Source organism: Ornithodoros turicata, chromosome 2 (genome assembly GCF_037126465.1).
Source record: "Ornithodoros turicata isolate Travis chromosome 2, ASM3712646v1, whole genome shotgun sequence".
In the NCBI taxonomy this organism is placed as follows: domain Eukaryota; kingdom Metazoa; phylum Arthropoda; class Arachnida; order Ixodida; family Argasidae; genus Ornithodoros; species Ornithodoros turicata.
The window spans coordinates 137,181,871-137,198,907 of NC_088202.1; the positions used below are offsets into that span (position 1 = coordinate 137,181,871).

General features: G+C 41.4%; 1 protein-coding gene across 1 annotated transcript in view; it reads right to left on the minus strand.

Moving 5' to 3' along the window:
- Window positions 1–432: 432 nt before the first annotated feature.
- Window positions 433–17,037, minus strand: part of LOC135386211 (poly(rC)-binding protein 3-like) — a 286,711-nt gene continuing 270,106 nt past the window's right edge. Inside the window, exons 13-14 of the mRNA XM_064616015.1 lie at window positions 14,053–14,109; window positions 433–11,737 (exon numbers count right to left, since the gene is read on the minus strand). Of these exons, the coding sequence (XP_064472085.1) occupies window positions 11,734–11,737; window positions 14,053–14,109 (61 nt within the window). The 3' untranslated portion in view covers window positions 433–11,733. The remainder of the gene's footprint in view (window positions 11,738–14,052; window positions 14,110–17,037) is intronic.

The following is a 17,037-nucleotide window of genomic DNA, read 5'->3' on the forward strand; positions in this document are numbered from 1 at the left end:
AACTACTTTCGATTTTGCTGCAAGCTTTACGGCACGATTGTGCTTCTGACTTTTACCTTGAGCTGCTTGTTTGATGAGAACGGAGGTTCAGAGCAATTGTGCCGTGCATGTGTACTAAATCTTCACTTTTATCGCTGCTTGGGATTCATATTTAGGTGTTCAAGAACACTATAGAATGGGATTGGTGTTGATGGACAACGTTAAGTAGTTAGAGATGTAGTTAAAATACCATTGCAGTAGTTAAAGAAGTAGTTTTAACTACCTCCCCTGAAAAGTAGTTGAACTACTAGTTACACTACTCTAGAAGTAGTTAGTGGCCATCACTGGGAAAAACCTCCTCCTGCTCTGCTTTTGCTCTTAAAGCTGGTTCTCGGACTGACGAACAATGCTGGCTGCGCAACTAATCATTAAAAGTAAGTACTGGCGAACATCTATAAATATTTCCTTTATTTCCTCAATTTTTTGTCCAAAGATTATTGCATCAGATGGCGGTGCGCTTTCTTTTACATGAGAAATAAGTATATTCTTTCCTCTTGAACACACAATAGCAAACAACAAGAAACAAAAGTTTGAATGTGCTGTCATGACGGAAGTAGTGCAGAACAACAGCATTGCGGTCCACCTTTTCATACACGTGCGCCGATACCTTTTTCCCCCATCCTTCCACACTTCATTCGAGAAATAATGGTAAGGACAGTATGCTTTCTAAGTGTGCTCCAATTATGAGCATAAGTGACCGCAATAAGGACATACTGAAAGATAGGAAAGAACAGATAAAATGGTTAAAAAGCAAGCGAGCTGGTGGCTAAGATCCACGACGAAAACCCGAGACTGGGAAAAAAGACTAAAAACAGACTACACAACACAAAGACTTCGTGTTGTGTCGTCTGTTTTTCGTCTTTTTTCCCAGTCTCGGGTTTTCGTCATGTTTAGGAAAGAAAAAAAAGGAAAGAAAAGAGAACATTATGTACGATCACCCTGAAGAGAAAATGGCTGTTGCAACACTTGAACAGCCCTGTTGGACCACTGCACAGATAGTCTCATACCTAAGACACACGGCACGCTCTAAGGGCCTTTCTGCAAAAGGGGTGCTGAAAATCGCACGTGGCTCCAGTTATCGTTTGATAAGCGAACCATGAAAACAGCATTCCATTTTGCCGTTATCAGAAGGTTCGCTTGCCAGACGATAACGGGCGCAACGAGCGATTTTCGGCACTCCTTTTGTGCAAAGGCATTTGGAGCGGCCGTGTGTCTTAGGTATCAAAGGGGCATGGTATAATCTTGGAGCACATAGGAGGGTGTGAGGTAGAAAGCGAATACTAACTACTAAGTAACAGAATACTAGCGAATACTAACTAACGAAATATTGGCAAACTGAGTAATTTTAAAAGTGCTAACTGTGGCCATGAAGTGAATGTCAAATGGAGAGGGCTTGCTCAAGTTTCCTGTGAAGAGTAATTACAGAGATTTCAGTCTCTTTTTTTGTGCCAAGTGTACACTGTAACTTGAAAGTAAAAAGTATACGCAACATTGGTAAGTGGGGTAAATTCGGTACCTTTACTTTCTGTATGTGCCTCAAGCAGAAAATGTTAGAAGACCTGAATGTGTTGTATGAAATAGATAAAAGCAGAATGTTGGTAAAGATGAAACTGTGCTTCATACGAAGTAAGTATTTGAAAAGCTGCGAAGTATTTTTGAGATTACGATATGTTTTTAAAAAAAATGAAGTATTGCGTTTGATTTGGAAACAATGGTAAACCCTTCTGGCAAACTGCTGCCTCATATAAATGTCAATGGGGCTATCCGTGAACAACACTGTCCTGGGTGTGTGCCACTCTGAAACGTAACTCGAGAGATTAGATCTTGCAGCGAGCACATAATCGTTCCACTTTTTTTTAAAGGCGGAGAGCGTGTGAAAAAGGTATCGGCGCGAGACTCTGGTCACCGCATTATACCGTTTCCTGAGTAGTACAAGATATCATAGACGAGCAAAAAATAATCATCATATTTGTCTCGACTCTCCACAGAGGCACACGCACATATACTTGCTATACACTGGAAACATTGCTCATTTCCTTTTTCCATTTGCATAAATAAGACCTGAAAATGTACAGATCAGAATCAAAGTCCTTGGCTCTGTTGTGCCGACACGCTACCCACCGGGTTGTCTCAGGGGAGGAGCGCGCTTTGGCCATCCTCTATCGAGCCAACGCCAGGGGGCAGCAGTTATATATCAAATGCACACACTCGACAAGATATGTGAGCAAAACTGTGAAAAAGTGCATGATATGTTGTAGTAGTGTAGAATATACACACAACTCTACGCGAAGCGTACCGAAAATTGTACATCGTACGAGTTTTGACGGCGTCTGCTTCGGAGCATCAATGTTATGCACAACCGCGTGATAATAAGCTAGCGAGAAGGGTGTCGTCCACCGCATGGCCAAAACTCGTACGGACCCATACATTTGGAACACCCCAAAAACATATATAGATAGCTTTACATATATGTTGTCCACCTTCCTGCCACCCCCCCCTCCCTCCCTCACTAAGAAATCTATTATCGTACAGACTGCATTTAGACAACGCCACCTTTGAGCATACACTTCTTGTGTGTGTGTCTCTTATAAAAATAAAAGTACAAAACAGAAAAACATTCATTTTCTCTGCATGTAAGAGCGACACCCACAAAACAAATGCAGAATGATCACAACGACCGTTTTCCTTTAGATATTGCACAGCTCTCGTGAAGTTTATATGTGTATATAAAGTGATTGATACATCGAGCTTCTCAGCGCAACTCAAGTTGGACTCGTACATGATCTACAACAACCAACTGGCCACACAACGAATTCATGTCAAAAAACGGCCGCTTTGTACAGACATGCATCTGAGCCACGCTAGAAAACATAATACAGCTCCTTATCGAAAAGCGGGCTGCTTTAGAATCTAACAATAAGTAACGGTATACACATTGCACATAAAGTACGGACAAGTACTTTACAGTTCTTTGGCAACGATAGCATTTTTTTTTTGCTTTGCAGATGAGACTTTTCTCCCTGTTTTTCCCTACAGGCACCTTTCCCATAAAAATGCCTTCGTAGAAAGAAGACAACTTTTGATGTACAAAAACCCTGTTTTTTTTTTTTTTTACTTTACAGCCAAGTGCGCAAATTTCGTGGGATTTCATCTCATCATGTCATCTAAGGGAGGGGGTGCATGAAAGATATCTTAAGTTTAGTTTTGAAAGGACCACTCTGGACAAAATATGTTGGGTAGGTGTGCGTACATCGATCTATTCGATAAACATAAATGCTCAGACAAACGGTGAGCAGACGACAGAGTCGCCTGTGTTATCCTTTTCTGTGTGTTCAGTGCTTACCTGTTAAAATTTCCATGATTCAGCTTGTTCGGTCTAAAATTTACTGCTGTTCCACGGGTTATAACGAACAATCTGATTTACAGTAAGTTCAAACTGGCGATGCAGTATTCAGGTTGTGTGCTAGTCACCAGTGGAATACGTAATACGGTGGCATTCAATGTGTTTGCAACAACTAGTAGCCCCAAATATGTACCTCTATCTTGTACGCATGTGTTAAGTTTGTATGGATTTGAAACGTCCTTCAACTCAAAGCTGGAGAAAGTGATAAGGTTAAATGATGTCATAACTTATGCAGCCATGGTGCAAAATTTTGAAATACTCTCGTTTTTGGCTTTCACCCTTTCTAGGCAGTAAATGCGTGACTGCAAAGTTAGTCTTGTGCATAATTTTTTTTTTTTTTTGTAACTCGCTTATCCGTCCTCGTATATATCATTTTGTTACCATTTTTGAAACAGAGTGGCCCTTCAAAAATTCAATACCCTTTTTTGGTTCTTTGGTTTTCCATACAATGCCATTATCATACTTGAGTATTCAGGTGTCTTTCACATATGAGTGATATGTGTTCCACGCAAGATTACATGTGCTTTTGGGGGACACAGTGTTAGTCTCTCACAAAGCATCAAACATATCTAAAATTATCTGACAGACCACCCCTTTTCATACAGGCGTTTGAAAAATGAAAAGCAGAATATGTATATATATATACAGTCGCCGTCCGATGTTGCGGACTCGGCGGGGCTCGCGCAAGAGTCCGAATAATCGAGCAGTCCGAAAAAAATGAATTTCGCTTCAAAATAAACTTTACTAAGCCCTAGTAGGCTGGAAAAATTTGTCGATGCTTTCCTAACGCGCTTCCAGCTCTGCCTGATAACATCAGCTTCTATTTCCCGAAGCGACATTTCGTCACTGTAAGTACACTGACAGAGGCACCGCCGTCATCGAGTCCGCAAGTCGGCTTCACCTAACGCATGCGTGCTCTAGGTGAAGCTCGCTTTACAGCGCTGTCGCGCGACTCGCGGGCGGACAGCACGTGCTGGGCCGTTGGCCAAAAACGAAGACGCAACAGCGCTACGACAGACCTCTTCTACTCAGAGGAATGGGAAATCAACAATCATCACTGCCTATTTTTTTGCCTCAATATTTTAGTTGGTTGATTTCTTTTGATACGAATTTCAGATATGATACCAGTGTTTTCCGTCACCCCATGAGAGAAATTCGCGGGTTGGGCAAACAGAGTCCGAAATGTCGAGCGACGGAGCTGCACGGCGTCCGAAATTTTGGACGTTCTTATACATCACCTCTATGGGACCCGCGACCGAGTCCGAATAATCAAGCATGTCCGAAAAATCGGTCGGCGACTGTATACATGCTTTAATAGAGTGCATCGACTGTCAAAAATGAGAAGTATCGCTACATTGAGAAATATTGTGCAGGGTACAAATAAAAGCAGCTGTAATACTGGTAACCCTCACAGAAACTGGCAATTACCCCCTGGTAACCAGTCCCCAGCAAAAACTGTTACTGTTTCGACTAGACTTGCCGTACTGGGAGGAGAGGTAATTTCACAGTTTTAACGCCACCTCGTTAGAGAGTCCTTGACGCCTTTTGTTGCACATAAATGCATCGGTCTTATTGAAATGCACTGGAGATCATGTACCATAACTTTCATCTGCTTTGAAAACAGCAAGACAGAATATTAGCTTCCCGCTATACTTTGCACCTAGTATATTTCCAATACGTTCATCAAAGAAGGCTCATCTTCGATTACGGACTAGATTTGTTCGTCACCTTGACTCCTGCAATTGGAGCGAGTTGGAAAATGGTTCTAACTTTATCGTGTGCAAGTTAGACTCATTACTCTGCACGAAAACATAGTACGATGCACTGTTGTGCCGACGGCAGTTCGTCTCATGAACACAAAGAAAATTATCACTGCCGTCGTAACACACACAAGAAACGACCATTATAAATAGGTGCATACGTACTTTATCACAGAATGAAACTCCACATTCATAACAAAATGAGAATATGCAAAAAAAAAAAAAAAAAAAAGAGAGAGAGAAAAATTACTTATGCATTGTTTACAGTTATACCTTTCTAGTTTTGCATATAAAAGGAATTTTGTGGGAAATAAGCAATGGGGGAAAACCCTTTTTGTGAGCGAGGTTGTTGTCTAACCATATCCATGCCATAATTTCTTTCGGAACTTTCGCGATATTGCATTAGCTCTTCAGCATGTCGACCCATATGAAACAAAGCACATGGTTTTGAATCATCGTAAGTGGTGCTTATGATTGTATTTGAGAACGCTGGGGCCAGGAAAACCGGAACAAATATAAACACTGATTTACGTTGGTTCGGCGTTCTCCCGGTTCCTCGTGCCTTTGATGCAGCACAAGTACGTTCTGACAGTTTCAGTTCACCGTGGTGAAATGGATGACAAGCATATATGCTGCTGATGTACATGCTGGCCGTATATCCCAGTTATCAGTGTTGGAGACAGTGGGAAAACTACAGCCAAAGCATCTTCGCTTTCTACATTAAGTTACGTGGGACAGTCTTAAGGATAGCCCCATTATCGACAGTTAGGAGGTAATGACCTTGCGGTACTTCACTATTGCGGCCAGAATGACTAGAGATCACTATATAGTGCATACTTTGATAACCATGTGGGTTTGGCCCAATGTCACTCAACTGCACATATCTGCATATGTTCTTATCTTGCAATTTAAGCAGCTAATCGAAGCTTTGCACGCAGCAAGCTCAATACCACTGTAGTATCCTTTGTTTTTTTTTGGCAGCAATTTTTTTTTAGATTCTATCTCACCCTGTTTCTGAGGGAGCAGTGGCTAGTGTTACAAAATTATGTGTGCATGAAAATTCGGACAGTGTAAACCCTCACTCTCCTAAACATGAGTATTCATTAAAACGTGTATTCATTTGGAATCACTTATGCTGAATTATCGAGTGCATGTCATTTGCATTGTATTTCATTCCTTTGGAAACGAATATTGCTATGGAGAAACATTCTCTTTTTGTAAACATACCAGTATGTGGTATTGGGACTTGTTTTTGAAACATGGTGTAACAAAATATATTTGTATATACAAATATGCATTACTTTCCTTCAAGAATTCACGTGCATGCGCTGTGAACACAAAACTGGAAATAAATACATCAAAAAGAGTTGTCAGGTGCTAGCTGATAATGATACAGCCACAATGTCTCATGGATTACTTGTCCAAACAATGGCTCCAACGTAAGCTAATAAAAAGTAATACTATATACTTTCTCCTGTATACTGTGGCTGTATATGGCACAGTCCGATTATACATTAGCGATTCGTGCAAGTAAAACATGAAAGTAAATGAGGTAATGTTAATAATAAAAAAAGCATAAAACAAAAACTCATTCCTGACATATAAAAGTTACATAGAAGTATTATAATGGGCTACAACAAAAAGAAAATACACAACAAAACGTGTTATCCGTGTTGCGTTCAAATATGTGCGTGAATGACGCTGACAAATATGAAAGAAAAAGAAAAAAAAATCGCTTTATGAGTATGTAATGCTAATTTCAATCTGCAGTCATGAGAAAGGAAGTCTCTGTCATGGGCCATGTCAGTACGTAGAGGAATTTTGTGTACACCAATACTCCAGCTCATCGTTTGCGTGGAGGCAAACATGAAGCAACTAGAACAAGCCACTCCAAATTTCGTGGTCTGAGACAACAGTTGACATTATGGAGACCACAGCTCACCAGCCAGCTGACTAAAACAATTTTGAGATATATGTTCCGTGGGACATTAATTGTTTGCATGCAAGGATAGCTGTTACTGATTACTACTGTTATTGCTGATTGGATACTTAAATGAGGAATGCTAGGTGTTTTACTGCGCCCCCTTGAATTCAACAACAGAATAAATAATGGACTGGTTACGTTGAGCAACATAGTGAAGCTAAGCACTGTTGCCTGTCTATCAATATGCAGGTTTGCCATTTAGCAAATTTAGAAACTGGAACGTTACAGAATCAGGTCATGTCACTAATGAGAAAAACGTTTTGGTTTTGAAGGTTGTGGAGGTAGGAGTTTCACAGCCGTTCTTTGTTTTATTTGTCACATGAATTGTCTTTATTTCTCAGGCGATAGTGTTCTTGTTCACATTGCAAGTTTAGTTCTTGTTCTTAGTTATCTGTCCTTACTGTATGTTGCTTTTGTGCGATACGTAATCCAAAATCATGAATTTTAGTGTATAGTGATGTCCATAATACAGTGAAACCCGCGTATAACGATACTGACGGAAATCGCGAATTCCATCGTTATACGGGGTATATCGTTAAACGAGGGCTGACCTAAATAGCGCATCCCCGAAAAGTCGTGCGCCACCCCGCGTGTAGCAAAACAGAAAGAAACAGATGCTAAGAAAAAACGCGAAGCTGTGTGGCATCGCACTGGCTTGGGAAAACAGCGACCAGAACTCGTGGAGAGAATCACGGAACGTATCGGACATCTTCTGGCAACACTACACGTCAGCATTCCGCAAGTCGGCTTCACCTAGCGCCTGCGTGCTTTAGGAGAAGCTTGCTTTAGAACACTGTCGCGCGACTCGTGGGTTTAATTCTTTTGATGCGAATTTCGGATGATACGAATTCTTTCCGCTACCCCGTGAGATTTGTTTAATCGAGATTGTACTGTATCTTATCGCGGTGAAAATCGCCGCGAGGTTACGCGCACGAGACAGCGTCCCACATCGTCATACGAGTACTCAGAACCGCGGCCTCCATCGCTGTACGCGGGTCATTTTCCCATAGAAACAATGCATATTTTGACGGTAAAATCATGAACCATCGTTTTACGAGGGATATCGTTATACGCGATATCGCTATCCACGGGTTTTACTGTATATTTTCTGGTAAATGTTGTCCTGCAACACTGAAATCAAGTCATGTGACCGTCGACATATATGCCGTGCGACAATATATACCTTGTAATGTTAGCCGATTTCGGCATGGTAGCCGCAGTCATGACCAGCTGTTGACCGCAGACACGAATCTGAAACGATTGTGGCTTGTTCTTGTCTTGTTTTAGCATAAAACCTCCATGGCCACAAGAGAGACAGGGGAAATACTAGTAAGAATAATAAAGAAGAAGAAGACAGAGCAATGTTGGGACTAAGTACCCGACATCACAACATGCTGTTGTCCGCGAGGAAGCATAGGATGGCTAAGACATTTTTTTTTTTAAAGCAGACAAATTTTTTAGCTGCATTTGCTCAATCTAACAGTGTGCATAGACTTGCTTAGTTACCCACAGAATGAACTGTATAAATGGCACCCAACGCATAACAACTTGACATTATATGTACAAAAGGTCCTCGTAATACATACTTGAATGAAAAAAGATGACATGTCATGCATTCTGCCACAGCATTGTTTAGCACCGTTTACGACAACGCATGAAGACAGGAAAGAATGGCGTGCCCTCATAAGACCATTTCCAGCGTACGACTAGACTAACGTGTATGTTAACTGTATGTTTCAATGTATAACTCGCACCTGTTATTGTACATAAATACTGATATTGCAGTACTTGCAGTACTTATTGTTACCGTTAAATTACTGTGCGAAGATATCACATCTTTGTTGAAATATGCAAGTCCTTAACTGCCAGAGCACTGAGGACAATACAGGATACAATGCAGAAGTTCCTGTGTTAAGAACTAAAAATGCGGTGCTTGTATAGTTGAATTAACAGGCTTTAGTAAGCCTACTGCAAAATGCTTGAATGTGCAATAAAATGTTTCTTCTTCTGTCTTGATATAGGTTGCCAACTTTTACGTCGATATATTCAATGCATAAAATATAGCAAAGCGTGAAAAAAAAAAAAAAATCATGCTAATCTGCTGTTCCCATGTTTAGTCAATATTTATGTGAAGTCCCATTTGAATTTTTCTCATCAGTACCGAAATTTGTTATTTTCGGACAAGTAACAGATAAAGCCTGCATTTTGAATAATTGGGTGCTAGATATACATCAAAATTACAGCCCAGAAAGACAGGGTTACTGCGAGGTAAACAAAAAACTGTAAAACAACTAACACGACGTTACAGCACGAAAGGTGGGATCTTTTCACGTAAATTTGGTTTTGCGATCAATCCTGTATCTCACGTCTATCTTACACTTGGTGGTTTCCGGTATTTTTCTACAGTAACGCTTTTTTTCTTCATTTCTTGGTGTCCTTTGTACATTGAGAAGAGTGCATAGCTTGAGTGTAGTGACGCTTTTGCAAAAGACAAAAACACTCATATCAAACTACGGGGTTTGGAAACAAAGAAATTTGCAGCTCATGAAGGAATTTCTACGGGAACTCATGACTTTATACACGGGGATATATTCTCCGACAAAAATGCCTTTTGCGCTTCCATCGAAGCTTCGCTGGCTGTCATGAAAACGTTGGCACGTCATTTTGCTTCGTGGAAAAATAATGTGACGGTGATTAGAGCCACTAGACAAGCTCGGCACCAGGGCACTGTCAGTGAGCGGAGAGCTTCGATCTTGTCTCGCGTTATTTGCTCTTTCTCGCAATTTCACCCGTTTAAATCTTTCTCTATATCCACGAGACCCAAAGACATGAAGTTGGTCACTGCCTCTCCGCACATCATGGCATCTGCACTGTCTGCAGACAGCAGCACCAGACAGGACGTTTGAAGCCACCTGCTGTACTGGCGTAGATCGAAGACTAGAACGACATATTATTTTGAAGTAGTATCCGCGTAAGACGTGTTTATAAGAATTGGTTTCTAGTCACGTCCTCCTTTTCGGGGTAGCTGCTACGTACTGACGCAGCTATGAGATGTCGGAGCTCCTGCAGATCCTTGACCATGCTCCGAAGCAGAGCTTCTCTACTGACTCTAATAGTGATATGTCCCTCTGGCTCTATAGTTTCTTCTAATTGGTCAGCGCTCACTTTGAACTAGGGCTATTTTTCTTTTGGGGGGAGGTGCGTTGCAAGTTCATGTTAATTATAGCAGCTTTGATATGCCATGCCCACAGGCCTTCCAACAGCCTGAGCTGTAAAGGCTTCTCGGAAAAAGAAAGGCGTTCGTAGCAAGGGAGGCAAGGCTGTCACTGCCCGATCTCTCGGTGAAGCAATCATGCTCTGTCGACTCGGAAGTGCTCTTGGGGGGAAAAACCACAGCATGTGGCTGCTATATGACAGGGCTCTCAAAAGTGTTACAATCTATGTGGCTTTCCAGCGGAAATATCTCCTGGTCCGCAACGGCGTGATATGTGAGAGAATTTAGCGTAAAACTTTGGTGAAGACTGCAGCAATACATTTGAAATTATAGTTAGAATCCAATACCCAATCTTGTACAAGTGGAGATGAAGCAAAACTGGCTCAACACGTCTATTGATTTGGCAACTGATATGCGTCTGACTGGTATGACATCCAGCGGTTGCGAACTCCTTTTACGTGGGGAACGGTTGGTACCACTGGTGTCAGTAAAGAGTGTGCTTCAACATAATCCCTGTGTGAGACAGTCAAAAGCAGTCATAAACTTAACGTCGTAAAAATTATTATCGGTAGCCTTCTTCACTGCGAAGAAGGCGTCGCACAGCAAACCAAAACTGACCTGGAGCAGTAAATACAAAAACCTGCACTTCTTGTCTTATGTCGATAATATAGTAAATAGTACGTAGATAATGAATAAAGGGCAACTGAAGATACAACTGAATACTAGAATATTTAAAAAAAACTCCAATGGTTCCTGTGCCTGGTTACATGTCGACTACCATTCGGAACTCTCAGCACACAAAAAAATAAACAAATAAATAAATAAATAAAATAATAATAATAAGAAGAAGACTGTTCTTGTGCATACAAGAGGTAGCACATTTTAAAAACCACTTGCAACGACAGCATTTGTTACAAAATATTGCCTCTAACTTTTAGAATGGTAGGGCCAAGAACGTGCCAGGACACTTCCACACCCATATATATTACCCGGCGACTTCCAGCCGCCACCGTCATAAGTAGGTTCGACTCAATAAATAAAATAAATAAATAAGGTCATCTCGTCCAGTGAGATGATTGTCAGTCTTCCTGTTATGATGGGGGTCACGTGACAGGTTATAAGCGGTTCGTAAAAGAGAGAGAGAGAGTGGTGAAGACAGCACTATACCACTAGTGTGTGTGTTGTGTGCAGAGACTCGTAACTGTGTGCAAAAAAATTAATACAGACGAAGAATAAGATGTCGTGCACCAGCTGCACTAGCTAGGAGAGTAGCAGCAGCGGTGGCTGAGTAGTGACAGCATGGGGTGCTGCGAGGGGTCACAGCGGGAGAACATCAGCTGGAAAGAGAGGAGGACACAAAACACACTTGTAGAAACGTTTGGCAGCCCGAGATTTCTTGTCACGCCCGCAGTTCAGTTAAGAAGACACTTGGAGTGCAATTGCTGATAATGTGATTTCTCTTACATTGCATCCCCATCCCCATGCACAATGGCCCCCGGGTATAACCCGATTTCTCCCTTAACAAACCATGCTAAGGGACTGCAATCCAGGTGATGTTTTCAGACATGTGAGAGAATTCGATTTCAGATTTCATTAATAAAAATGACATGAACAAAATACAGAAGCCGACACTGAAGATTTTTGTTTAAGTTTAATTTGTACAAGCTTTCGCGTGGAGGTCCACGCTTACTCAGGTAGAAAGTACCTGAGTACAAAGTACCGTAATTTCACGCGTATAAGCCGCATTGCAGATAAGCCGCAGGAGGCGTTTTTTGGGACGTCTTGAAAATTTTCTGGCAGATAAGCCGCACCCGCAGATAAGCCGCGGGCAATACGAGACGACTGGTTTGTGCTACAAAGGAGACCATAGAGAAGGCCATAAACCCTGTGGTCCATACTCCGGGATCGGCACAGTGTACAACAGAGGAGGTCAGTTCTGGAGTTCTACCAAGATCGGATTGTGCCCTTGTCGGGTGTTTTTCCTGGACTGATGGGTGAGTGATCTTCCAGAAGACGTGAATCACTGTCACCACTTTCCTTAAAGCTGCTTGGGGGAATGCACCAGGAAGATCAATCTACCCGAATGTGGACCCGTCCCTGTTCGTGCATCGGCAGGGCAGTCCTGTTCCAGAGACACTGTCGGCCCTTTCGTTAAAATCAGCGTATGGGGAAAATACCAGGAAAAAATAGGCATCAGATAAGCCGCACCGGTGGATAAGCCGCAGGGCGCCTATGAGAAAAAAAAATCGCGCATAAGCCGCGGCTAATACGCGTGAAAATACGGTACCCTCTTTGTACCTGAGGACCTCCACGCGAAAGCTTGTACAAATTAAACTTAAACAAAAATCTTCAGTGTCGGCTTCTGTATTTTGTTTATGTGATCTACAGGACTTGACTCCCCTCTTCGTATACGCTTCTGTTAATAAAAATGAGTATAATTACTTTTATCAGCAGCGTTATCAACAAATTTTTTGTTCACGGCCACCAACTTATGTCGTTCTCTCGTTCAAATTTACAAGAATATCCTCGCTCGAATGTAATGCCCAACTCTTGCACGCCAAATTTGGAAAAGCGGCATCGGGCATAATAGGAGAGGAGGAAAAGCTGCTTAGAGACCTCAAATATTACCACACCATCCACAGCTACATGACAACAGAACTGTTTCGGTTTTTGTGACATGCTACTGTGGCATCTACAAGCTGTAAAATGACCTACACAATACGTGTTCACGTACATCCCCATAGCACTTAGACAACGCTTGTCAGGAAGAATGAAAGATTGCAGATTATAACTAGGGCCCTGTGTTTTAGGGTAAAACCTGAAACAACCCAACAAGGAACATGGCAAAGTGCCAATACAGCCACCAATACGGCGACTGGAGGGCATTATGCATTGGACATTCAGCACAGCTGTTCCGTATCTTCTGTTTTTCTAAAGTGTTCGGAGTTCTTTTTTTTTAAATTCTCCACCTGAAAATCTACTTTTCCACCCAATATCACTCTGTTTTACTTCTCCCGAAATAAAACCCGATTTTTAACCCCCCCCCGATTTAAAAAAAAACAAAACATAAAAGCCGAAAACACAGGGCCCCAATTATAACTTATTCCGTGGGCATTTGCTCTTACTCTGTACCATTGGGGCGGCTCGATCTGACTCGGATTATGTTGATTATACAAGTTTTAACAGAAAGATACTGTGTGATACTGTACTATTGCCATGTAATACAGAGCAATAATCTTAATACCACGTAAATATTTAATCACCGTGGTACATTTGAAATAAGGCAGCACATGCTTAATAATATGAGAGATTGAGATTCTCTTTTCTCTTGTTACTTCTAGAGGCAAACTGTCTGCATTGTAAATTTTCTTTTGTCAAGGAACATTATCTGTTTCTTCAAGAAGCGTATCAATAAATTTTTTTTAACTACACCACACGTTAACACCAAACTGTTTTAATATATGCAAACAAAAGCAAACGTGATGTGTAAACAAATACCTGTGTGTGTGTGTGATTTCTTTAACGTTACTGAAACTGCACTTCAGGAGTTACTTTGGCCATACAAGTACTATATAAATGCACTAGCAAAACGGAGTCCCATATTGCATGGGGCGCTAACCCCAATTGCAACCCTGTTGAAAATAGTACTCACTTCAGAGGAGCAACAGCCATGTTCTTCCAGAGCAAAGGCAACTGAGCATTCTGGATGCTATGACAAAAGAAAAGAAAAATAGGAAGTAAGCCCTGTTAGCTTGCACAGGGAATGATGGGCACATGACAAGCACAATGGTCTTAGTGGCTCCTCACATACCAGATACCCAGTTATCAATTAGTGATGCAACATCTTTTGTGCAGCACCTGTGAGGTTGCAGTGCATGAAGACAGTTCGATATCAAGGATATGTTCTTGTTGCAGGCCCTCAATAAATAAGATGTGCAGAGAATGTCTGTAGGGCCTGGGAGTTCCCCGTAGTTCCCCCCTGAGGGTTCCCCGTAGCATATCACTTTACAAGTGCAGAGTGCCTCTGATGAGGGCGTGTCCGGCAGAACTGTCTTCTGCCTGAAATACAGTCAACCCTCGATTTATGAACACCCTCGGTTCCCCGAAAAATCGTTCATAAATCGAGGGATTCATAAATAGAAAATTCCGTTAAGTGAGTACTATCGAGCAAATGGAACAGTACTTCCGAGTTGATATTGTGTTTATAATGCAGTATATTGTGTAATTTTGCTTTGGACCATGCCTTCTGCTGTATCAGTCTCGCAAAACACAGATGTTAGCGCATTCACACTCTGTTTATTATGCAATACTAAATAGTTTAATTTTGCTTTGGACCATGCCTTGCGCTGTGTCAATTGAGGTCAGGAACACTTCTGCAAAAACCCGTTTGTTGTTCGGATTTCGAGGGGTTAAGAACCGAGGGTGCAATACCTCGAAAACGTTTTGTCCGTTCAGGCGTCATTCATAAGACCACGGAATAATCCCTTTGAAGGTTTTTGTTGGCCTCGGAACGAACCTTTCATAAATTGAGGTCAAAAACGCTGGGCAACTCCTAGTTGGTTCCCAGAAATTCCATTCATTATTCGAATATCGAGGTTCATAAAACGAGGGAAAAATGCATGTAAAAAGTTTGGTTCCTCGTGCTAGTGTTCATAAACCGAGGGAATTCATAAATCGAAGGTTCATAAATCGAGGGTTGACTGTACTTACAATTTCTAACATCTGGTCTTTCTCTCTATGTACTATGTCACCATTTTGCCTTTGCATTAATTGTGCCGAATAATCAACACAGAGTTATAGCAGGACCTGCTTGCTGCTTGGACTGAGGTCTCGCTGAAGGACCCGCCACTCACAGTCACATGAAACAAATTTGGCCCTCTGGCAACAGCTCCAGAAATCATCTGCGACTGCAAATGGGGGGATGAACCATGGCAAAGCTGCTCATACTCTTCACTACTTACTAGATGCGCGTTATATGGCAGTCGATTATACTACGAAGCCACAAGTTTGAAATCGTGGGATTAGGTAGGATCCTCTATATGCATCGCTAATCTGGCACACTGCTGTAGCAGACGCTGATGGAACTTCACGAAGTAATGGTGCGGAGGAGGAAGCCAAGTGGGCTTTGCAAAGTCTACGTATTGCATTTTTAAAGAAAAATAATTAATTTTTAATTAATTTTAAATTAATTCCCCCCAAATACCCTCCAAAAATGCCCAAAAAGTCAGCCGATACTGGTGTCCCACAAAGGTAAAAGTCTTGTGCAAATCCCTGGGTAGACCAACACCGTATTTGAAGTGTACGATGCAGTATTGCATTTTTAAAGAAAAATAAGTAATTTTTAATTAATTTTAAATTAATTTAAAGAAAAGAAATTAATTTTTAGAATCCACCTAGCAAGGCACTTGCTAGGTGGATTCTAAAAATTAATTCCCCCCCAAATACTTTCCAAAAATGCCCAAAAAGTCAGCCGATACTGGTGTCCCACAAAGGTGAAAGTCCTGTGCAAAGCCCTGGGTATAGACCAACACAGTACTTGAAGTGTACGATTCAGTATGCGATAGCACCAGTAGTTTCGTTGCCACCAGCAACACCACTTTCCACGAGATGTAATATCGGGGGCTAGAACCTTAAAACCCTCTTGCTTGAAAAAAAGAACAAAAAAGAGAGTATGATCAGCACCTTCACTGTAACAGCGCTTGACAGGCTTTGAGTTCATCACATGCAACTTTGCTTTAGCACATGGCACCATTTGAAACGGTTCAGGCGACCTCTCAACATTAGAGCTTCACTGCAATGCACGAGGTCTATACAAGCAAAGCTGGCTACACAGTGGCACAAACTAACATTTTTGCGACACACTTCGATTCACTGTAGTGAACTATATGTCAGTTGCACAAAAGTAACGACAGAAATGTCACCGTTATATTTATGTAGAAAAGATGCAAGACACATGAGGCTACTTTTTAATGTTACTATAGGCTTGTCTTTTCAGGATGATATCAAATACAACTCCTCTAGAAATTTCCCTCTTTCCACTGTTTTCTCCACGACATGACCAAAGGGATGGACAAGCACTCCAGCTTGAGTTCAGTTCATTTTATTTTTACCCTTTCTTCATAGTACTTTTGCAGAAAGCATGCGTGACCTTGTTCGGGCAAAGAAATTTTTGCAATCCACTTTGAAAGGAATGTTAAAGCAAATAAAAAAAATGCAATTCGTAGTTTGAAGAATAATGCGGTTGTAGCGCAACCTTTAGTCAACACTTCGGAGTGATAACTAATAGTAGAGCTCGGTCCTTCCATGACAAATGATCTCTTAAAATCACTCGATCGGCTGTCTGATATTTTTCTGCTCTGCTTAAGTATTTTCTATACATCGTGCAAGTGAGAAAAAAAATGAAAAAAGAAAACCAGTCTTATTACGTAGTAATGCTAAAAGTGATAAAATGCCTCAGTGCAGGAGACGCAAAGAAGAGACGATCATGAGGCTCTTCCTGATAGTCTCTTCTTTGTGTACCCTGCACTGAGGTATTTTATCGCTTTTAACATAAACTACCGAACAGCCCGGTTTTTATCCCCCGTTTACATAGTAACTCGGAAAACATTGACTTTTTGCACTTTTTTTTTGTTAAATT